Genomic DNA, 24,874 nt, shown 5'->3' on the forward strand with positions numbered 1-24,874 from the left:
TCCAGCAGACCGTCATTGACTGAGACAAAGGAGTCACCCGAACGAACCTGCCTCTTTATCAAACGGAATGTCTATTTTTTTTTTAACTCTGGAACTCCAGCGCCCAGAGTTAAAAAAAGAGGTCAATGGCATTAATGGCCCACAGTCCTCACAAAGCCCTTGCTGCTTCATTCGGGCCAAATATGACTCGGGCAAGTGGGACGTTATTGGCTATAAGCACCCACGAACTTGGGTGAGAATGCTAAAGCGAGATCTGGAAATGTAGCAAACCGGGAATCGATTAATAAAAATGTGTCGCTATATTTAATCCTGTGGTAACCTGTATTGTACAAGTGCTCTCTCATATTTTACATTCCAGAGCGAATTACCTTTCTGCTCCTGTAAAGGCTTTGCCATAATTACCTCCAAAACAGAAAGTATTGCGAGGAACTGAACTGACCAGAACAATCAAAAAGGCTGTAAGCAGAGTCTTTTTTACTGCCCATCTCTCCCCCCCCCCCCATCATGTGGTCCTGATGCAACTGCACTTTTTCTGTGCCCCCTCCCCTAGACGCAGAGGAAATAAGCGTTTCACTGGTGGCCCATGCTGGATTTCCCTTTTTCTCGTAGTCCCTTCCCAGCATGGCCTCATTTCCCCGCAGTGCCAGGTCGGGTAAGAGCTCGGCGGGATAATAAGAATGGTTGTTTAAAGGGAAGCAACCTTGAAAAAGGAGTCTGTCGGAGTGTGCGACTCTAAAGGGCCACAAAAGTGTTCAAAGTCTCAAAATCCAACAGGCCCTTAGACAACATCACATACCTCTACAGAGCAAAACGACCACAAATTGGTTTTGAATAAATCTGAGCTGTGATTGTTAAGCGGGATGAGTGCTTTCTTCCTTTAATCCAATGGTCCAATGTTATTATATGTAAAATATAGTGTCTTTAAATGGACCCCTGCTGGAAGAGGGAAAGACCTTTAAGAGGACGAGGGCCCCAAAAAGGATGGGATGAGGGCCCCAAAGAGTAAGCAGCACCGACTAAATTACAGAGTGCGACAAACTGAAAATATCTGCCCAATGCGCCATGCAAGACATATACCAATTATTAACCCAATTTCTAAAGTACAAGACCCACAAGAGATTAATGAATGGTTATTTGTTGAGTATTCAACTGTTCTTTAATATTCAGCCATCGCTAGTATTCAGCCATTGCCAACACGTGTTTTGATCCAATAAGCACTGGACTCCATCCGGGCTTTGTTATAATGCAAATTATACAGAAATGGCAAAAACAAAACCAAATTGTTAAAATACAAACCAGTAGCCAGGCCAGCGATGTATCAGATGGTAAGGAAGAAATTAAACATTATTTTGAAACAGAAGTGATATATATCCATTGTCAACCAATGAATGTTTCATATTGCCCAATAACAAACACAGTCTACTAATACTAATTATTAAAACCTGTGCACCTATAAATAGTGATGCATTAACCTTAAATAAAAAGCACCAGTACACCCATGTGTCCACCACCAACACTCTACACGAATTAATAAACAAAGTCAGGTATACATACCAAATCTAACCTTTGCACCATCACCTTAGGGACTATCCCCAATTCTGATAATTGGTGAATCTGTTTGGTCACTGCAGCCTAATAATTACTGTTGAATCTGCTGCAGTACACAACTTCCAATTAGTTCCTATTCTCACAGTTACACAAACTCTTTGTTCTTTAGGTCCATTTGACAGAGATGACCAAATAGTTAGCTTCTCTTTATCAATTGCCTCTAATTATCAGGCGCTAAGATAGCTCAGCGGGTTGAACGCTCGCTGCTGCAATCTGAGCGGAATCTGCAGGTCGCAGGTTCGAATCCTGGCAAGGCCAACTCAGCCTTTCATCCTTCCGAGGTCGATAAATGAGTACTAATTTCGGATGGGTGATATTGTATGTAAATATGTGCTCTGTAAAGCGCTTTGGATTAAGGTGCTATATAAATAACACCTCATTATCATTATAACCAGTATTACCTAAATGTTAGCAGCATAATTGTGATATTCTCAATGCACTACGATCATTTCCTCGATATAATGTCCAAACTCTTGAAACCTAATCTAATTCTACACAGCACGCTGGCTTTTTCTACAGGTTTAACAATTTCCAAAATAAGCATTGCCCACATGCATTCTTAACCAGTGCCCAAACGGCATAAGCATAACAACCCTTCTCCAAGTGTTCATGTTTTGGAATAATTTTTGAAGTGATAATCTCCAAGTGTTCTTTCCCAATGGCTCTGCGCCAGTCCTCAAAGCGTAACTTTCAGTTAATCAATAAATGTGGCAAAGTACTAATCCAACGGGTAAGTTCCCAGCAATAAAAGTCCTAAAGGCATTACTATCCCAGACATACACGTGCTTCAAGCATGGGTAAACCAGTATAGCAAGATAGTGTCCATATTAATAATGACAATCATAGATCATTAATGCCTTGTCATAAGTTCTTTACATAATCAGATAGACCTAGTAGTCTGAAACAAACACATTATGCACCTGCCAGATGTGCAAATGTTTTTCGGTAATTGTTCTATAATCCATTTCATAGAAAAAACCCAATTTCATAATCTGAATTGAGACCTTTGAGAACAGTTCTGTATTTACATATCATTTTAGCTTCCATTCTCGGAGGTTCTTTTTGTCCGTTACCACCTTTAGGACCTTTTTGGGTGGTTCTAAGTCCAATAAATCTAATACCTGCTGTGTCATCCATTTGATGGCATTCCGGCTGGTGTACAGCTAATGGTAACCTCAGATCTTTATGCAGTGTATTAACATGCTCCCCGATTCTTATGCAGAGTTCTTGTATTATACTCTCTATGTAGACAAGACCACACACACACACTAATAATTCCGTAAACTACAAACTTGGTCCAGCAATTAATAAACTCAGTTATGTTCAAGTACTCATTTATGTTAATCTTCAAACCTTCTACATTCATGTGTGTATTGACAAATGCTACAATTCCAAACTTGTGAAAACAGATACAATTCTGATGGAGCCATGTCTTTGTGTTCTATACTGGATGGGCTTAATGCATTTTTTAGAGTTGGTGCCGTGGTGTAAACTATAGTTGGTCTATCTTCTATGTAACCTCCTAGATCAGGATCTAGTGTCTGAGTCACCGGTCTGGAAGCCTCCATGACAGAGTGGCAGCAGGAGCTGCGAAAAAGCCTGAAAAAGAAAGGAAGCCGCCGACGTCCACAGAGAAGCCTCCAACTTGTAGCGTGCAGAGGGAAACACCCAGCAGGCATGCAGAGCTCGCAAAAAGAGACGCAGAGAGCTGGCGAGTGTCAGGGAAGGTACTCGAACACCGCTCCGAGAAGACCGCAAATAAGCAACGGTTCTTGAAAGTAAGCAAAACCAATGCATTTTAATACCAAACTGAAGAGAAACCTAACATTAAGCAACATGAATGCCTATTGAATATCGAATTTAATTAAACCTTAAATTAAGCATATTAAATACTGAATGGAATACAACTTTAGGGGCCAAACTGAGGACATTGTCAAAGTGAACTTTTATGAGTGAATGCAGTGCGGCAAGTCCAAAGACTGGCAAAAGTTGTGCAAAACGTGATGGGAGGGCCAAGAGGCTGACAAGGAAAAGCCATGAGTGTAAATCCTCACATAAAAGCCAAGAGGCCGACAAAGAGGAATTGAGTGAAGGTGACTTGGTACACAGGGATATATACTGAAGAACCTGCGTGGTTTGGAGAGCCCAGGGATCATGGTTGCGTGACCTGGGATGGGCGGACCGTGCAGTCCGACAACTGCGCCTAGGCCAGTGAGCCCTGAATGCTGAAAACCAAGGACATTGTGAAATAAACTAATGAAGAGCACTGTAAGTGACCTGGTGAGGCAGACCAGAAAGAAGGTCAGCTTGACCTTGATTTTTGAATAAACCTTTTTAAAAGACTGACACAAGTATAAGTGGCGATGCTAAAGTCTTGGGGAAGGGAACCCCGAGACTTGAGATATTGCACATGTTGTCTTGAGGACGGTGCCTCAAGACCCTTTTGCTTTTGAAACTGTGTTGCTTGGAACTTGGGGGAAGGATTGTTTGGAACTATATCACAGTGAACTTGAAATGGGTAATCCTGAGACTTTTGTGGAACTTACTCTTGGGGAAGGGGAGCTGAAAGAAAGCTGCGAGCTAGAAGAAGCTCCAAACATTGAGCTAAACACCATTTCTTTTATTATTGATATCCCTACGCATTGTTTAGCTTTAGTTGTGAGGGCAAGTATAGGTTTTGGACACAGACTTTTCAATTGAACTCGTTGACTCAGACTTTCCTACGTTTCGTTCAGGTAGGGAAATCCCACCTTAGCAAAGGGCAAGTTTAGGCCTTCCATCATTACATTTGATTTAATAATGTTTTTTATGTTGAACCCCAAGTCTGTTGTCTGTGTCTTGCTTCATGATGACTTCACAAGACACCAATGCCAGATACAAAGGACAAAAGAGTGATATCAGGGAATTCTCCCCCCCCCCCAAAGCTAATCTCCTGAAGACGGAAAGCATTGCAGCAGTGCTCAATATAACAGAACCAGGGGACTGATAGATGAGCATGTGTACAATGACGGCGACAGCAACCTGGAGCTCGAGAAAAATTGTACTCCCGTTTCTAGAATGGAGGCAAAAGCACAGCCAAGCTCTTCAGGGGAGTATAAATGACTGGCAGAAATCATGTATCTGATTGGTCCTGCACGTCAAGGGGAGGGCCACCACGATCTTCTGGAAGAGAAGAGCTTTCGAGAGTCTATGAAATATTTAAGGACAGCTTTCACCATCGTTTGGCGAGTCGTCCTCACAAGTGCTTTGGAATCAAATCCAATCGATTGATATGCCAAGGGTGCATTGTCTCAGCTTTTACCACGGATCGCACACATGTACTATTTAAATGTTTGGCAGCCTGCTAATCGATATTGGCTGCCAGAGTCATGCTTTTCTGGGCACTTTTGTCATCAAATGCAGATTCCAGAAGAGTTTGCGACACCCCACTCCCAAGTACATACAGGGGAGCCACCCCAGAGTCCTTTATGAGCTCCTGCTGAAGTTCACATCAGCAGTGACCATATCGTGCCATAGACAGACAAAATACACCTTTGAGGTTACTGCACTTGAACAGGAAAACAGCATTATGTGATCTCCAATGGGGCAAGAAAGGCTCCTTGCGTGATAAAACAGCCACACATGGTGTCACAACATACGGTCACACTGCAACCAGTCAGAACCAGAAACAAGACATAATGCCGGGCCAATGTAATTAGTCTAGCATTGCTAAGCGGCTCCTTTGCAACAATTGCCACCAATGACTTCCAAGAAAGTCCAAAAAAAGTTAAAACTCCTGCCTCCTTATGCTGTGGCCCATATTGATAGACCTCATCCAAATACAGGGTTGGGGGCTGGCCATTATTTATCGGGACATGTCGCAATGCTTGCGGATCCCAGTGACCCACGTGCTACCTTGTGAACTACTACTTATGAGTATGCAGGTCAATACTAATTTAGCAGTTAATTTTCTATTAGTATATCGACCCCTTCGGCAAAACGTGCCAATTTTGCCATTAATTTTGCTCAGATGGTGGCAAATCTGAATTTGACAAACCCTAATCTGGTCGTACTGGGGGATTACAACCTCCATCCTTAATATCCTAGGGATCTGCATGCAGAAAAGATGGCGACGTGCTGATCGGATATTGCCCTTGGCCTGTGCAACCATCTCCCTACTCATGGGAGTGGCAACCTACTTGACCTTACCTTTGCTGAGGCTGCCAGAGTCTCCAGCTGCACTCCATAACGGTAACCTGGTTGGACCATTTCCTGGTCCTTTTTTTGGTCCCAATACCTTCTCATCATTCTAAACAAACGCATGGGCGCCAATTTCGCAGACAGTGGCACAAAGTGGACTAGATGGATATGATGGGTGCCCTTTGTGAGGAGCATCAGCTCTGTATGGAGAGGGGTGTTGACCCTTTTTCATCCCTAATATTGTCCTTGAAGAGAAGGAGGTTGCAGACAAGGTAGCCCCAATGCTTCCTATCTTTGGCAGAACCAAACCTTCTGAGCTGTGGTATACCCTGGACTTGAGAGCCCAGAGACAAGTGTGTAGGCGCCTGGAGAGAAAATGGCGCGTGAGATATAACGCAGATCTACTAAATCTCTACAAACAAGCAGTGACTTGTTACCATCAGTTGATCTGCTCCGCAAAAGCGACATTCTTTGCAACTAGGATCACCGAGGCACCATGTGCCTCTAAAGAACTGTTCTGAGTAGCTAAAGAGCTTCCATAAGGCTATCAAAGAGCATCAGACTGAGGAATCGGCTGTAGTGGATCTGAACAGAACTGGCACTGGCTCCATATTTTCAGTAACTGCTTTTGAACTTCTGCCTATAATGGATGAATTTATTAGCAAGGCCCTTTCAAGCCTTAAATCATCCTCTCCACTAGATGCAGTTCCTTTGCATGTTCTTAATGCCCTGCCCCCCTCAAGCGATTACCTTGCTGACTGAAGCAGTCCAGTACTCTTTTTCGATGAGGGTGATCCCGTCAGCTTTGAAGCACTCGGTGGTATTGCCCCTTTTGAAGAAGCCAAATCTGGATCCCAGATTGCAAGCAAATTACAGACCTATCGCCCTGCTCCCTGCCATGATAAAGGTGATGGAGGCAGGGATTACGCCCCAGGTCTCTCTGTTCCTGGAGTCAAATGACTGCCTGCATCCCTTCCAGTCAGGATTTCATCCAAAAATGGTGATCTCCCAATTGGATGATCTTGCGTTCTTATTCTCCTGGATCTCTCTGCAGCCTTTGACACTGTGGACCACGAGATCCTGCTGGCCAAGCTTAAACAGGCAGGCATAGCTGGGTCCATGCTACTTGGTCCCGCTCCTTCCTAACAGGTCGTGCTCAAACGGTCTCCTTCCAGACTTGTTATTCTTAGAGTTACTCTGCGGTGTCCCACAGGGGTCAGCTTTTTCCCCCCGCTTTTTAATTTGTACGTGCCGCTGTTAGCAGATATTATCACTGCATGTGGAATTATTTTTTATTCCTATGTCGATGATACGCATCTTATATTCCGGCTGGACTCCTCCCAGGTCGAGAAGCTGCAAGATTGTTTAGAGAAAATTGGAAGCTGGATGGCCGTCGATTGGCTGCAACTAAATGGCACAAAAACCGAGGTACTGGTGGTTGGTCCCCAAGAAAGGGACCACCTTTGGAATTCACAGTTCTGGCCGGAGTCTCTTGGCCCCTGTCCCTCCCCTTGTGCCTCGGTGAAAAGTCTTCGAGTAAAACTCCTACCCAATGGGTCACGAGTCGCAGATCTCTGCCATCTGCAGTGCAGGGTTTGGCAGACTGAAGGCTCTTAGGAAAATTCTTCCTTTACTTCCTCCTGAAAACCGGACTACTCTGCAGAACTCTACTATAATCAGTTCACTTGATTATTGCAATGGCATCTATCTGGGGTAACCTAGATACCAGATTTAACAGATGCAACTTTTGCAGAATGCAGCAGCCCGCCTGGCACTTAAGATGCCTCTGTTGACCCCGTCCCATGCCTTGCTACGCCGCCTGCATTGGTTACTGGTCACAGCTCGCATTGAGTTAAAGATCCTGTACCGTGGTCCATCGGGCCATGCACAACGGAGGTCCCCACTTTCTGAGAAATAAGCTGGTCAGATACTGTCCCTCGAGATATTTACGATTGGACTCTCACCACCTCCTCGCAATTCCTAACTTTTATTGGAAACAAATGTTGGGGGGGGAGGGGGTTGCTCCTTTTCTGTGTTGGCGACCAGCCTCCGGAACACTCTCCCTTTAGGCTTGAGGACTCCGATTATCTTCCCTTCAGGCGAGCTCTGAAGACACATCTGTTTAATCTTTTCTTCTCGTCCTGCTAGAGCTCTTCTGTGCCACTTGAGCCTCTGAGTGTGGCCCCCACCTGTTAGCGCCTAGATGCCCTCTGGGCCTTAGTTTGCACTTTATAATTTAATAAAAAGGGTGCCTCCTCAGGGAGACCTGGTTTGGGCTCACTGGATAAAAATGGTGGTGCTCCTCACAAAAACATAGTAAAACGTTCAAGGGGCCTACCAAAAAAGGCAGACATGGACTTTCTACCTACCAAGCTTGACATACCCTTTTATTCATGGTAAAAAAAAAGTGTTATTCTTCTGAACCAAATCTACCATATGACAGCAGAGAAAACTTAAGGGAAACCAAAGCCTACTAAGATGACAACAGTTGGGCACCGAACACAGCCGGCAGAGAGATTCCCTCTGGTGCACATTGTGCAGGTATGCACATATACATTAGCAAAACTACATGCACAAATTCCTTTAGCCAAGCATCAATTGCACAACCACAAACTGTATACTTAGGGACCATGCTGTGGATTACGCTCACATCCCTGAACAAATCCCAGATTCATGAGTCAGCAGTGCTTGTACCAGTTTTCTCCTGTCGCAGGCAGGCAGCAATGGGAGGCTTCCATCCACAGGGCTCGAGGACGAGGGATTTTAAGTATCACGCATGTACCAAGCACTCAAAACCCTTCAAGGGTTGGCTGCAGGGTCCTTGCACCTGCCCCAGTTTCTGTCCCTGCATATATGCCTCTGTTGTGCATCAGAGGGCTATCATGCAGGAAGCTGCCAGAGCAGAAAGCAAGGGACATACCATCATTGAAAATTCTGCACCTGCAGCCTTCTGTGAATTGGACCCCAAGTGCTAACATCAAACTTTTGAAGTCAAACACAATTCTTTCCTTGCTTTCTATAAATACCTTTCCTTTGGACCATCCCATTTTTTCCAACATCTTCTGGCCAAATTTCGATTCATCTTTACTCCAGGTGCTGTTACGAGGATCCACAGACCACTTCTGCTTTCTACGGGCTGCAAACAAGAGCAATGGAAAATGTTATCCTTTATTGAGAGTTCAGAGGTATGGGCATCAACGAAGCGGGGATAGATTGATACAGTCCTTAAAATAGATGCAGCACAGTTTTGAAGGAAACATGTGCAGTTGAGGTTTTACTTTCTTGTTAATATAATGCACAAATAAATCAACACGTGCTTATTGTGGGTCTTACATCGTCTTTTCTTCAGAAAATTAATTATGACCCCCTGGGCAATCAGTTTACGATTTGATTGATAAGCTTATATCGTGCTAATCCAAACTGAACAGAATGAACTTCATCTGGGTGCAAATTTCATTTTAACAAATGAACCAAGTAAGGAGATTAAAGAGGAAACATAATAGAAATGTTCACTTAAAGAGGAGAGTCTTTAGAGTCTTCCTGAAACCAAGACAATTAAGTAATTTTCCTAAGAGGAAGAGAATTCCAGTGTTGTGGGCCCAAGACAGAGAAGAGAAATTACAATCTCCTCTGGGGCAGTAACAGGCTGTGGGCACCACCAGCAGACCTAAGAGTTCATGTCGGATGATACAATGTAATCTTTTCTGACTGGTAATATGGGGCCAGTCCACGATCACACATAAAAACCAGAGTATTTTTAAGTTAATTCTCTGCATGACAGGCTGTCAGTTTAGGGATTTTCGAAAAGGCAGAGAGGAAAACATAGGTACCTGAAAAAGAAGTCTAACAGCAACATTTTGTGCAAACCATAGCCGAGTAAGTTGGCTTTGTGGGATTCCGGCAAATATAGCATTAGTGTAATCAAGGTTAAGGTTTACCAGAGTGACAACCACTGCTGGCTGTTCAGATGCAGAGATAACGGGAGTATCATAGCAAAGAACTGGAAGTAGTAGTAGAATTTATTTATAAAGCGCAACTTACCACTGCATGCACACTACCAAGGCATGATACACATTAGACAAACAAACAAAGTTGCTATTCACAACCAAAATGTGGCCCCCAAATCAACCCAAAATTGCATGCAACAGAATTTGGAAGCTCAAACAAAGAAGGGCGAAGTGGAGTCTGTATTGCATCAGTAAGCCAATGTTTATGGGATTTCACTGCTCATTTGTAAGGGAGTGTTGTAACTAATACTTACACTGTGCCTGCTTCAGTGCAGTCATTTTTCCACTGTACTCAAAGAGGAATTAAAAAGAACAAATATCAATGCTACCTTCATGAGAAATTGACAGAATGACAATGGCTGTACAGATGAAGCAGACTAAATGGTATTGAAATTAAAGGAGAAGGGTGGATGGGAGTGGTAGGTTGGGGGCGATGGTTGAATATTAAAGCTTGGAAACGAGCTTTGGCACAGCCAATCAAAGCAACTTGTGAAGGTACTATACAGACATTGCGAGACAGGCATGGTATCAAGAAAGAGACAGACTCAAAGGTAACAGTTTGAAAACCTTCATCATCATGCTTTGTGGGGTTGGTGTAATGCCTATCAGGCCTGAACTCTAAGGGGCCGTTCCCTCAACTGATGTTTCTAAGGGCCGTTGATGTCCGTAAGTCCAAAACCAAAGTTTGTCTGTGTCCAAACCTATGCTTGCCCTCACTCTTAAACCAAACGTGATGGGGGCTCTTTTTAAAGGAAGAATTGTGATTCAAAATGAAATGTAAACCACAGCTGGATTCAGGCAGTCTTACCAATAGGTGTAGTTCTGCCAGTTCAAAATAGTTCAACTCAAAAGGGCTTCCCTTGGAGCCTTGCACGTAGGGTTCTTGCAGCAAGTCAACAGAGTTAACCATGTCTCTCGGTCTCCCGAGGTTCCCTTCCCCAACCTTCGGTCCTTCCAGTTCCAAACAAAAAACGTTCCTGTTAGGCCTCTCAGGGCTCCCTTCCCCAAGTCTAGGCCTCTCTTCACCAAGTTCAACAATGTCTCTTGTGGGGCTCTTAGGGTTCCCTTCCCCAAACCTAGGTCCCACTGGTCTCAAAGAAACAAAACGTTCCTCTTGTCAGTGTACAGTTCTTTCATGGGGGTAGTATCAGAATTTCCACAACGCTGGGTTCTTTGCTCATCCCAGGTGTGACCACTCTGATCTCTAACCCCTCTCCTTAGTCGCTGGCAGCTTGTCCTCTTCTGTGCCTCTTTCACTTTGTCCTTTCCACTTTAATGTGCTTCCTGCACCCCTTCTTTTCCGGTTGTGCACACTTGCACCTTCTTTCCACCTTACTGTGCCTCTTGCACAATTCTCCTTACTTTTCACTGTGCTCTCTTGCACCTTCATTTTCTCATTGTGCTCTTGTGCATCTTCATTTGCCCTTTAAAGTACCTCTTACACACTATTTCTTTCAAGTCGCTTGCACCCTCTTTCTCACTTTCGGGCCGCTTGCACCTTCGCTTAACTGTCTGTTTTCCTTCTCACTATCTCTTTGCTGTCTCTGTTTCGGGTCACTGGCACCACTCTCCTTACTTTCGGGTCTCTCTCGCACTCCCTCTTGGCCGTTTCTGTGCCGCCAGCATACTTAGCTGTCTCATTACTACTAGCTCACCTTTTCTATCATTCCGCTTGGCTTTCTTTCACTGCGTTTCCGCTTTTGCTAACTCCACTTTTCCCTGTCTCTTGCTTTGCTTTCTTTCACTGCTTTTGCTTGCGTTCGTCCCCCTTTCGCTCACCGCTGCGCAAGAGAGAACGTGAGCATCCATACATTACCCAGGCCCAACCGACCCCCTAGTCCCAGAGTCTTTCATTGTACATGGTCTGTTGCATGTTGCATCCCATATATCTATAGAGATGCTCACGGTTTCCCTAGTCAGGTGCATCTAAGATCTAAAACGAATGGTAGCGCTAAATTGAATTGTGGCACCAAGGTGAGCCAAAACTATTGGGGTAATTCATAGATTTCAGCGCAGAGGCAGCGCACGTGAGCAGCGCCTAGAGGGAGCGTGCGCCAACCGTGTGCGCCAAACAGCAGTCTGGCGCACCGCATATTCATGGAATTACCAAGCAATTATGAGCAATGGCGCAGAGAACATCCTGCAGTGCCAGTTACGTCCCCAAGAACTCCCTTGCGCAAGGAAAAACCATTGAAATACCCAATGCAGCGCAAAGGTCCGCGCTAACCCTGGACCAGCTAACAGGGCTGCTACACTGCAAATGTGCAAGCGGGGAACTTGTATTTCGGGGGTTCACGGGAAGTTACACGCGCAATATGCCTTGGCCGAGCGGGGTACGTGTCTTTCTGGGGTGCGCGGGAAGTTTCACACGCGATAGGCCTTGGGCGAGCGGGGTACATGTATTCCTGGGGTGCCCCAAAGCGAATTGGCAGTGTGTGTCCTCCCAGGTGTGCCCTCTACCACCCTCCCCAGAGCCTGCAGGCAGCCCACACCACAGGGGACTACTCTGCACCCCTGGCCATGCCCCGCAGGCAGCCCCATCCACCCTGGCCATGCCCCCTAGCCAGCCCACATGTCACCATGCACAAGTGAGAACCGACACATGTCACCCTGCACCCCCCCCCCCCACCCAGCAGTGACAGGCACCTGCCAGCAGACCCCGACTCATGTCCCCCTGCACCCCCCCACCCAGCAGTGGCAGGCACCTGCCAGCAGGCCCCGACTCATGTTCCCCCCCCAAAACATGTCAAAGATGCACATTCATGGGCCTCATGTCCACCAAAATCCCACTGCCCGCCACCCCAGTCTTGAGACCCAATCAAGTTTCCCATCCACCCTACACTGAAAGCCCATTACATAACACAAAGCAAAAGTCAACTATGTACATCAACACATGTCCATCACACACATACACTGGGTGCAGTACACCAATGAGCAAATACCACACATGGAAGTAATAAATCAAAATGTATTCTCAACAAAATTAAGGCAATGGAATGAAAACATGAATATTTAAAACAAGAAAATAAATGCATGTCCAAAAATGAATTAAAAAAAATGAAGTCTCAATCCAAACTAATCCAAAAGAAAGTTTGTCCAAACTCTCCGTCCACCAAAGCAAATCCAAAGGAAACGTAAATGTGAAAATCCATTGATCCATGGTGATTTAAAAAAAAAAGTTCAGAAATCCACAGTTCAACTATGTACATGTACTCAATCCAGGGTCCAGGAGCCCAACAAATGAAATGAAACCTATGAAAAAAAAAACCTAACAATTAACTATATACAACAGGTGTTGGGCATTGTCCAAGCACCCCAAAAGAAAGCAAAACGAAAATGAAACCTAACACTACAAACTATATACAATGGGGGCGGGCTAGTCTGACGGCTCACTTTTTGATTTCCCGGGCCATGGCATCATCGAACTCCTGGTCTATGTCCTGGAGGCGGGCCTCTGCCATGGCCCCAAGATTTTGCAGGGACGATGCCATGTTCAACTCCAACTCCCTGCGAATTGCCTTGAGGCACTCGGCCCGCCTCAGCGCCCTGCGCATAGAGTTCTCCGCCCTGACCATTGTGAGCCGTACCTCTTCCGCCCGCCCCCACTCCACATCTATGGCCTGGCCCAACCGCTGCCACACGGAAGACACTCCCAATCCAGGGTCCTCCTGCCCTCTGGCCAATGCCTGCCCCTCTGATGTTGATGGCCCGAGCCATCATCGCTCCCACCTTGTGCCTGCTGCTGCAGTGCTTGTGCCCTGCCTCTTGCTGCCTGCGCGTCCTCCTCCGGCTGGGGTGCAGTTGTTGTGGGGGCCACCCCTGCTGGACATCCGACTCCTGACTGTGGCAGGGATGTGTCCCCCGCCAGCCTGGCCGCTGGGTCAGAGGCAGCTCCACAGGGTACACAGGTGATACATGTGTGGGAAGATGGCATGGAGGACGACTGGCGCATAGGGGGGGTTCAGGTGAGGAGGTGGGGGGGGGGGTTGGAAGAAGGTCCAGCACACGGATGAATCCAGCACTGGTGACACGTCCTAGTAGGTCAACGCGGTCAAAGAGGCATCCGAGATGACGTGCAGTGTCTTCACGAAAACACTGCAGGTCAGCTCGCATGCCCCGTTGACGCAATGCCAACCCAGCTAGGACAGGCTCAACCCGGTCCCGGATTGCCATGTCCGCAGGGAGAGGAAGGCCAGTTGTTGTGCGCTCATCCCCTCACTGAAAACGGGTCTGGACGTAGGCATCCCTGCTGGTGCGGGATGATGCAGTCCAGGATCGGGGACAGGATTACACACAGGCACCTCTGCGGCGGCCTGTGCCGCCTCCTGTCCCTGGACTGCACCACTAGCACCAGTGGAACCCCCCCCCCGCTCCAGACCCCGTGTGTGTCCCTTCCACAGCCTCCTCCACCAAACCCCCCACCAACCTGGATGACTCCGTGCTATCTTCCTCCGTTGGACCCTGTGGGGTCTCAGCTGCCCCTTCTGCTGCCCCTTCTGCTGCCGAGGAGTCCAGCTTCGACCTCCGCCTCTTGGACCTACCCTCGGCAGCTGTGGCCTGGGACGCGGCACCAGACTCCTCACTCCCCGACGAGATGACAACATGGGAGGGGAGCTGGGCCTTGCGTCTCCGGCTGGCGGTGCGATCCCTGTCGCTTTGCTCCACAGCACCCTCTACGCCCTCTTCATCAGTTGACGCTGCAGACAGGGAGAGATAGAACAAAGGCATCAGGGCACTGTACAATGGACTGATACACACATGAGATTTGTACATGAGTGGCAGTGTCAAACTTCAGACATGGTATCACACTCCCCAACACATATGTCATTTCAACTCACACACATGAGCAAATCAACAGGAATGTTGCACCTGGCAGCACCATCCATACACAAACAGCATGAGCAGCCGAAGGGGAGCCTGACGTCACATGCAACACAGGGAGTGCACATCGCATGCACACACGCCACCAGACTTACATGCATCTATATATCTCCACCACCTGTCGCAGTGATAACATCGCCATCCATGTCACATCTGGCAATCAGCCTCCTACATGTCAGTGTCATATGCATCCATGTTGCATCACAGTTGCACACTTGTCAAATACACACACACACACACACACACACACACACACACGTACATAGTGCAGATACATGCAGCAGGAACCAGCATCCATGTGTGACACCACAACCATGCCACAGTACATACACATAAATTTTTACATGTGTGCACCCACACATGCATTTGGCCAGCATGCTTACCAACACATACACCATCGATGTGTCTCACACATGAGAGGAATCACATGTGGCAGGTTCACGTCCCTGTACATACGCATCCATACATGGCCCTACAAAGACATATGTGCAACCTGCACACTCCTGGCACACCTCAACACGCACAGCGTTCAATCAGTACGCATGTAGACTTACCGCTCCACTCCAGACGGGTCTGCCTCTCAAAGACCTGGACGTGGAGCGCTGGGTGTATACGTTCCAGGACCCTCATTTGGTTGTTGGTTAAGCCGACCCGGCACCCCTTGGCATCCGCTGTCTTCAAGAGGCGCCGGGCCTTGTTGAGGGTCCTGGACCTCAAGTCCTCCCAGCGCTTCCAATGTCACGAACTGCCACCCCCTTCTCGTTGATGGCATTCACGATGTCCATCCAGATCCTCTTCCTTCCTTCATTGTCGGCGCGCAAACTTCCAACTGCCAACTGCCCCAGGACTTGCTCCACCAGGATACCAACTTCACTGGCACTGAAGCTGGTAGCCCTCTGCCTCTCTGGCTGGGGGTTGCCAGTGGTGCCAGATGGTGTTGTGTCCGACATGGCAACCCCAGAGGCAGGTGTGGGTGGGCAACTGGGTCCTGGGGCTGGGCTGTGGAGCAATGGTATCCCAGTCGGGAGTCTTCAGTTCCAGCAGGGGTGGTCACAGCAACTGCACCCCTGCAGATGGCTGACGTGCAGGCACCAAATAGCAGGGCACGTGGCCAGCAGGCAGGAAGGCGGCAGCAGCAGATGGCAGGTGGGAGTGTGCTTGGGGCTCTGGGGGGCAGGTAAATGGCCTTCTGGGCAGGAGCGTGGTATTCTGTGTGTTGTCGCGTGGCCAGCTTAATACAGACTCATTTGGCACGTGAAAAAAGTGCACGTCAGCGTGAAATTCGAGGAAAGGGCCTTAGCGCGTAAGCGCATCTGTAACGTTACGCGCGCGGGCGTTTCCCACAACACGGGTGCATGTTTATTCTACACGTGAAAAAACTGCACGTCCGGTGTCACTGCGTGTGATTGGAGGAAAGGCCCTTAGCGCGTAGGCGCCTAAGTGACGTCGCACGTGTGGGCTGGCTTAAAAGGTACGTGTAGGATGCCATTTTCTTGTACGTGCTTTTTGTGGAGAGCGAGCGGGTGATTCTTGTCGGTTCACACGCAATTACTTCACAACGGTTCCAGTTCGTACTCCCGTTTCCTCAGACTGCATTCATTTCTTCTTTTGGCGGGGGTGTCGCCAACGCGCACATGCGCGTCTTTTTTACGTTCTTTTTCCAGGCAGACGGTGAGTCGCGCACATATTTTCCAACTGTGGTTGCCCCCGTGTGTCGCGTACCCCTTCAGAGGTCATTGTAGGCTCATTTTCCCACGCACGTGGTCTACCAGGGGTTGCATGCACGTTTGATATTGTTTTCGGGGTGTATGTGCGTTGTGTGACCCGTCATCTTCCCCCCGGGGTCACAGACAGCCTTGCTAGAGCACTAGGGTACGAATACCATCTAGTACCCTACCCCTTTCACCCCAATTGCCCAGGACAATTGTTTACTGCAACTCCCATACGCACAACAACATCAGTGCCATGGTTGGGAGGCGACCAAGCAGTAAGGGAGGCAAAGGTGGCCGACCTCCAAAAGGTGGGCGCGGTAGGGGACGTGGCCAGGATGTGCAGGGTGGCCCAAGCGGGCAGTGTGTGGAGGACCAATCAGGGCCACCTATGCCCCCACCTCCCCCAAATGGTTGTGGGAAATGTAGCTGACACCATCCCAGCTCAGCCCTTGTTAAACCGGCCCATATTGTCAACTGAACCGGCACAGGATGACCAGGTCACCAGGTCTAAGCCACGTGTGGCGGTGAAAGTTGCTGTCACCAGGCCACGTGGATCTGGGCCAGCAATGTCATCTGCTGCCCCAAGTAGCCATGGTGGGGAGGCTGCAGGGGCAGCTGCAGCTCAATCTACCCCAGCTCCGAGTCTCCCAGCCGGGACAGTGTCGGTCCAAGTCCATCACACCGAGGTTGGTCCTGCCAACATCACCCTGCAGCCAATGCCTGCACCGAGACCTTTGGTCATTGTGCCTTCACAAACTTACAGTACCCAGTCCACCTGCGCTTCTGCCCCTACCAACCAGAGCAGCGTAAGCCACTCAATATCCACACCACCTTCCAAGAAGAAGGGTGCTCTGGCATTAGAGGATGGGACCCCAGACACTGCTACACACTCCGGCACATCAAGGAAGCCTAGCTTCAATGACGCCAAACTAGATGCAATTGTGGCCTATGTGTTGGCACATAGCCGCGAAATGGTGGTGACTGCAGGGTGCAAGACTACGCCTGCTCAACGTAGGGCCCACAGGCAGACCATCGCAGACGACATTAGTGCCCTTGGATTTGTGAGGCACACAGCTGATGATTGCTACAAGCGGTGGAATGACCTGAAACGCAGAGCGAAGAACAAGCTGGCTTCCAATCATGCCTCTACTCTGGTGACTGGCGGTGGGTCTCCATCAGAGGACGACCAACTCACTGAACAGGAGTCTGTTGCTGGAACCTTCGTCACAGAGGAACAGATCCAAGGCGTGGGAGACCTACCAGATCTTGAAGCATTGCCCGGTGAGTGCCCATGCATGTGTGTGCAATCCATGTGTATGTTGCTTGGGTGATGTGTTCTGATTGAGTGCCAGGTGAGACTGTGTAGTCATGACTGGTATGGGTCACCTATGTGCTTCCTCCAAACCATTCCCCAGCCTTGGGTTTGGGTATGACAGTATCCCTTCTGACCACAGTAGACAATTAGACAATTTGCACCAGATTACTGCAGTTGCCCTTCAACTGTCATCTTGCAACAACATTGTTCATAATGTTTTCCTGTTCATTCAACCCGATTGTTTCAATCCTTGCCATTTTTACGACGCATTTTTCTGCACTACTGCCACAAATGTGACATACTTCTGTCATAGATTATACCCCACAATGGGCCACATTTATTACCTTGTTATGGGAATGATTTAACCATTCAGGCCGATTGAGTAATGGCCTACACACAATCATTTTTATGGCCCCGTTTGAATGTTCAACATGACATGTTGAAGTGACCAACCATTGATGTATCCATCTGCCTGCCATCACTGTATAATTGAACACTGGATCTGTTGCAGCGTGTGGCACATGCGTGTTTTGTCGCACTATTTTGCATGTTGTATATCATGATGTCCATCTCACATGGATGGGTGACAGTACTTATTTCCTACAATATGGCTGTACTTGTCAAATGTACCATGGCTATGCTACGTGCCATCTGTGTGCTGGCATGTGTCATGTATGTGTATTGGACATGCCACTCACAGGCTAATGTGTGATGCCAGTGCTATCCAGCATGCAGCACATGTGTTCCTTTTCCATCTTGGAGTCCTCGGTGGTTACTTCTTGCCTTCCCTTTCTCATTGACAGTGCATGCATGCCATGGTTATAGTCATGTGGGGCATGTGTAATTTATGATCTCTGCCTCGTCAGGCCTATGTGTGTGCTATAGTGCTCATGCCTGTTTCCATTTGTTATCTTTCATGTTTTTGCAGGTGATGAGGCACTTGATGCTGTTGAGAAGGAGATGGTGCAGACCCAGGAGGAATCACAGCCATAACAGCGCACCACTGGAGGACGTGGGGTGGTGGTGGGTGAAAACCCATTTGTCCTACAAACCATGCTGTTCAGGGATGACTCTGGGTACACCTCTGCAGACCTCTAGGAATCAGGTGCTGAATCGGACAGTGAGACATATGTGCCGTTGCAGGTGAGTGTTTCTGGCAGGGATACTGTTCTGTCCAACCCACCTGCACTGGGGGTAGACCCCTCTATGGGGATTTCAGTGTTGGTAAGTCCGCCTTTGGCGGTTACGGATGCAGGGTCACACTTCACAATATTTGCTCCTGTTCCTGGGCCAGCAGATCAAAGGAGGAATGCAGTCCTGCAGCCTCAGGCAGTGCCAGCACAGCAAGGTGCAGATCGCACCACACGTCAACGCGGTGGCCGTGCGCCACCAGACAATGCAGTGTGGGAGAACTCCATGTACAGTATTGCAGCACAACAAGAAGCATCTTGTGAAATGATGGCTCAGGCAATGGATAGGGTAGCCACTTCCATTCTCCCCCTGAAAGGCAGATGGAGCTCCAGCAGCAGGCAACAGACTCCATTTGCCACTCACACAGGGAGGACATGTTGGCGTCCAACAGGGACCACCGGGCTGGACTGAAGGCTCTGCGCGAAGCCATATCTGTAGAGTCACAGACCCACAGGGAAGCCCTGAGGTTAGAACACGGGTTTCCTCAGAGATACTCTGCGTGAACTTGAGGCTTCCTGGAATTTTAGGTCAGCTCGCACGTTCACTCTCAGCTGAGCTCCAGGCAACCCGTGCGGAGATCCGGGCATCACACGAGGCCATGCAGGCAGAAATGCGGGCAACCCGTGAGGTGCTGCATGGGGGGGGAGGGGGGGGATCTCCGTACGATCATCCTGCAGAACCAAACCTTCCAGACCCGCATGCTTGCTGCCATGGAGGACCATACCAGGGCTTTGCGTGGGCTGCCTCCCATATCACGGCCACCTCCTGATGTAGCAGTAGAGGGTGAAGAGAGGGACGGCAGTTCTCCCAGTGTAGCGTAGCCGTGCAGGCCATGAGCCCATGGAGGTATTTTTTTTTCTCAACATCCACGCATGTGGGTGTTGGGGTGCACCCTGTACCTCGAAACTCCTGAGTGGCATCCACTGTGTATTCCAGCGAGGCACATGCAGGCTTGTCCTGTCTTTGGGTTAGATGCTTGGTTTCCTGACACACACACCCCCCTCCTGTTTCACCGTTCCATGGGCTTGCAAAGGGTGTGACCAATTGACAGTAACTTACACAGTGACATTGGGCTACCCGAGTTGTGTGGGCAGTCTGTAGTCAAAACTATGTGTACATCCCTAGTGGTGATTGTTGTTGGATTGTACACTGCATCATGTATTGATATGTGCTTGTGCATCCATGTCTTTCTCCTTATATACATGTAGGGTCTTCACAAGGCCCTCTCCTTTGCAGATGCAGTTCATGTTGTATGCAGTACACTGAGACATTTGCCTGACAGCAACACTCTGCAATTGGAAGGAGTCGATGTGCTGCCTTAGTCAGGTAGTGAGACTTGCAGTACTTCAATTTTTTACTGTCATATATTGACACCGTTTCATCCTGAACTGATGTTTTGTGTTGCTGGTAAGTATTTGTTCATGTGTGCGGTTTCTTATTGATTGCTGAGCGCATATTTTCTGTGGCCCGTTTACATTAGGGACAGTGCACTTTGTGACACGTGTCATGTGTTGTGCATTCATTTGGTTGCTTTCACATTGCATGCCATGGTGTGGTGTGGTGTGTTGGGTAGCTGAGATGGGTAGGGGTTGGGTGACATGGTACTATTTTGATGTGGTATTTTGCAAGGGGGTAGTCATTCCTGCTACATGAATGTGTGTCTTTTTGTGGCACAGCATTGGGTGTTTTTAAGTAGGTAGGGATGCACACAATGTAACACTTCCAGGTGAACAATCTCAGACTGGTATGGTTGTGACAGTTGACGGTCCCTTTTGTCATCATCATTGATTGTCAGCTGCTATGTGCCAGGCCTGTTTGCACTCCACAGGGGTGGGATTTTAGGTGAAGTAATTTGCCACAAGCTGGGTACGGGCTGCCTCACCATGTGCCCCTTCACCTCCCATGCGCAGCGGCCGTGCATGTGGATGTGGATGGGGGGGCACCACCATATGCACCGGCACGCCCCGGCGGGTTGTAACGTTGTGCAGGACACATGCTGTTACTATGATCCTGCACACTACTGGGGGCGCATATAGCAGCTGCCCACCAGAGCGGTCAAGGAAGCGAAAACGTGACTTGAGCACTCCGAATGTGCGCTCCACTATGCCCCGGGTTGCAATATGGGCTGTGTTGTACCTTACCTCGGGTGGTGTGGTGGGGTTCCGAACTGGCGTCATCATGTAGGTGCTCAGAGGGTAGGCACTGTCCCCTGGGGAGGTGATAATGGTTGTCATTAGTGGGGTTTTCCCATTTCTGAGTTTCTGACATGCATGTGCAGAGGCATTTATACTCACCAATTAGCCATGTGTCGCCATGCCGGCCAGCTTCCAGGTCCCGGTTTAGGGGTGACATTCTGAATATGAAACTATCATGGCTGGACCCTGGATAGTTGGCATATACTGAGGTGATGATTCCCTTGGCATCACATACAACCTGTACGTTGATGGAATGCCAGTGCTTGCGGTTCCGATAGATGTGCTCAGTGGCCCTGGGTGGGCGTAGAGCCACATGAGTGCAATCAATGGCACCTAGGACTTTGGGGAAGTGTGCCACCCCGTAAAATTGCTGAACAACAGCCTGCCTTTCTGCAGGTGTTCTGGGCATGTATATGTGCCTGCGGACTGAGGGGCGTGCAGTCATGATGGCCAACACCTGGTGTAGGCAGCGTGACTGCGTGGCCTGTGACACCCCCCTCACTATGGCACTTGTCCGCTGAAATGAACTAGTAGCCAAGAAGTGCAGTACATTGAGCACCTTTTCCAAGGGGCTCAGTGCTTGCGAGCACAGGGTGGGTGATATGAGGTCATCCTCCTTCTCCCTCTCCAGGTCTAGGATTATGTGTGGTGGAACCCTGTACCTCCCATACACCTGGTCATCAGGCATCCCAAAAAGGCTGGTCCTGGGTAAAACAAATGCAGGGCCTGGCTATCCTCCTCCTCCTCCTGCGGTGTCCCACGACCACTGCTGCGAGGAACGGTACATTCATCGTAGCGTTTGAGCTCGTTTGTTGTTTGCGCACACTTTTATGTTGCGCGGGGCCGATTACGCCTGCTTCCTGCTGGCGTACGTGTTTCCGGATTAGCACGTCTTTTTTGGCACACGCCTTTCCCTTGATCGATTCCATGAATACGTGTTGTTGGCGCGCGTGTGGCCGTTGCGAGCATTTACCTCCTGTACTTCCACCCCTTAACACCCACATTTTCACGCATTGTTCCCCATTCCACGTGTTACGCCCCGTGTTCTGCCCACTTTTGTTGTGTGCGCTGCGCTATGTGCGCTTTCCCTGTGCAAGTAGCGCACGCCGTTTAATGACATGCGCGCCCACGTGCGCCACTCACAATTTTAGCGCACATCCCAGGATTTACACGCGCACTGAATTTCATGAATCGATGTGCGTGGCTTTGGCACGCGCTGCAATTTTCACGCTGGCGCTCCCCTTTTCGGCGCACATTTATTCCATGAATCGGCCCGTATATATCCCCAACTAGTTGGAAGAAAGAGCAGTGCAGCTAAAGAACCACCTCTGAGCCTAAACTACGGTCATAAACTGCATAAATATATCTGTGATTTGAACAGCTTTCAACCCAAGGCAAGCCACATATGCCTTGAACGCAACTACTGGCTTTCACAACTTTTTCTATCAAGCACTAGTAATACTATACAAACCATTAATACATTATTACAATGAAATCCTAAAGATAAATCACATAACAGTGCGAACTGAAAGCTAGACGAGAGATGTGTGTTTAAAATACATGTTTTCAATGCAAAAAGCAGGGAGAGAAACTATGAAAAGTGTTCATTTCACAGCTCAGACTAAATACAAATAATTTTGTCAGCAATGCTTTGTGTTTTTCCAAAATGAGCGCTTGCACCAACTTTTCTGATCTTTGTTTAACTTTAAAATGTAGACACAAAGAATATGATGATTCAAAACAGCCCGGCTGTTTGTTTAACCCAAGACTTCTGTAAAAAACTGCTTTGTTGCACAGAGTTAAAGAAACCCATTTACATTCTCACGGAGAGCATGGCTTTGTAAAACTGGTCAGTTAAAAGAAGTTTCACTTTAACAAGATCCATGTTACACACACAGTGAGAAATATGCTATATTAAAACGGGAAATCATGCAAGAGAAAAAATGCTCACTCATGATTGTCAGTAATAAGGAGCAGGTGCTAATTGAATGCATTTATAGTTGGGGGTTATAGATGTACTAATCTGAAGTTGCTCATGTTAACACTTGGTGGTATACAAGATAGTAAATAATAAACGAAACAGAAAAACGTGGACAATTTTGGTATAAACTCGGCGCGCCACTGGTCTTAAGAGTCCAAACTTGAAGACAACTGCGCCTAGTTTACTCAGCCGAGCAGCAGAGGAAATGTGTTCAGCTAATTAAGTAAAATTGGCTTCAACTTCACTTGAGTCTTCAACTATTTACCAATATTCTTCCAACTGACCCCACCGGACGAGGAAGAGGCTCCCAAAGTCCTTTGTGACTATTCAATACCAGTCTTGTGGAACTGACCCGGGATTGGTCTCACAAAAAGTTGTACTTGTTGCTTGTTTTATTGCTTCACCTTCTCAAGTTTTCCCAGCCCCCTTCCGGATTTATTGTTCCCATTACCTTCTCTCCCAGAACTCTTCACTGGTTTCGCCAAGGGGTTGTGGGTTTGTTCTTTTTCCTTCTTCTGCTCCAGTTCGGCCCGTTTCACTTTGCGATCCGTTACCATTGGCGGTCTGGGTGCAGGTTTTGGACCAAACAGTCCATCCATTCCATCTTGTGCAACCATCACAGTTCCTCATACTTGCCATGCACTCGCCAGTGCAGATCTGTAGTAGGCTACTGTTGGCGACCTAGGCATAGCACATTGCCGCACAATCCACCCACCACAGGTCCGCAACCACTGCACTGATTCTCAGCTTCAATAATGGTGACTCCCACTCAACAGACCAGATGCTTTCCTGGTGTCCCTCGATTTGCTCATCACTCAGCACTGCTGCTTTGAAAAAGCCTTCGTACGCCCCGTTTCCAACTTCCAGGATTTTTGGCAGGCGCCTAACTCGCCGACTCGCCTTCAGGATGTTGCCCTCTTTGGCCTTCTTTACCGTTTAGCTTAAGTAAATGAGACTGCTCCAGCGTAATGTCAGTTTGATTGACAATAGCTGGACAAACACGCTTCATGCTTGACAGTAACCTTCTTCGTCTAAGTACCTATCATAGTGAGACTGTCTGACACATTAAAGTAATATAACATCTCAGACTTTACCATAGGTAAAGAAGGGTTGGTTGTTGCTTTTACCCTGTGGGTTTGGGAAACAAAAGGGGTCATGTCCTAGATACACATCCTTATCCCCAGGAGTGAAGTCCCTCTTCATGAGATCCTCCCGCATATTGCCACGCATAGGGGGCCTATCCATTAGCAGCCTCAAGTCCCTAGCTTCATGGAAAGGGGTTCCCCTCTGGGGAGATGTGATGTCATCAGAAGGATCGTCACAATGTACAGCCAGATTTACATGTGTTAGAGGTTGTGTTTAACAATGAGAAAAAGTCATTTCATATTGTCCACCATACTGCCACTCTGTTTACTTCCTATGATGCAATATGTACTGTCACGAGTGGTCTCGTCAGAGACAGACCTTTTCTTGCCAGCACTGGGTAATATTGTTTTGTTTTCACAGGGATCTTGGTTTGCTGTTGCAGATTTTGCTGCAAAGAGACCAACAGTAGTGAATGCCAGACCCTCCAGACCCCAGGGAAAGTTGTTCAAGGGAGACTATTGTTCATCAATGATGTTCCAGGAAAGATGTGATGAGACAAACTGGACGTCCTAAACCGCAGTGACGTTTAGATTGTATTATAGGTGAGTATTACAGGCCTCTCTGCATTTGCCCAGTTCCCATGAAACCTTGGTTGCTCATATAACAGGGCAAGAGACTAGAATGTGTGTGAAGAATATAGGTTTAAATTGCACTAATGT

At 48.0% G+C, this 24,874-nt stretch overlaps 1 protein-coding gene across 2 annotated transcripts in view; it reads right to left on the bottom strand.

Annotated features, from left to right (window-relative positions):
- PINX1 (PIN2 (TERF1) interacting telomerase inhibitor 1) overlaps window positions 1-24,874 on the bottom strand; it is a 1,062,731-nt gene that overhangs the window by 1,004,835 nt on the left and 33,022 nt on the right. The window contains exons 2-3 of one of the 2 annotated variants that reach the window (XM_069605725.1): window positions 10,049-10,080; window positions 8,814-8,923 (exon numbers count right to left, since the gene is read on the bottom strand). In XM_069605725.1, coding sequence (XP_069461826.1) covers window positions 8,814-8,923; window positions 10,049-10,073 — 135 coding nt within the window. In that variant the 5' untranslated portion in view covers window positions 10,074-10,080. The remainder of the gene's footprint in view (window positions 1-8,813; window positions 8,924-10,048; window positions 10,081-24,874) is intronic. The other variant, XM_069605727.1, reaches the window with a different exon arrangement.

This window comes from Ambystoma mexicanum, chromosome 4p (assembly GCF_040938575.1).
Source record: "Ambystoma mexicanum isolate Mex_15411 chromosome 4p, UKY_AmexF1_1, whole genome shotgun sequence".
Classification (NCBI taxonomy): Eukaryota; Metazoa; Chordata; class Amphibia; order Caudata; family Ambystomatidae; genus Ambystoma; species Ambystoma mexicanum.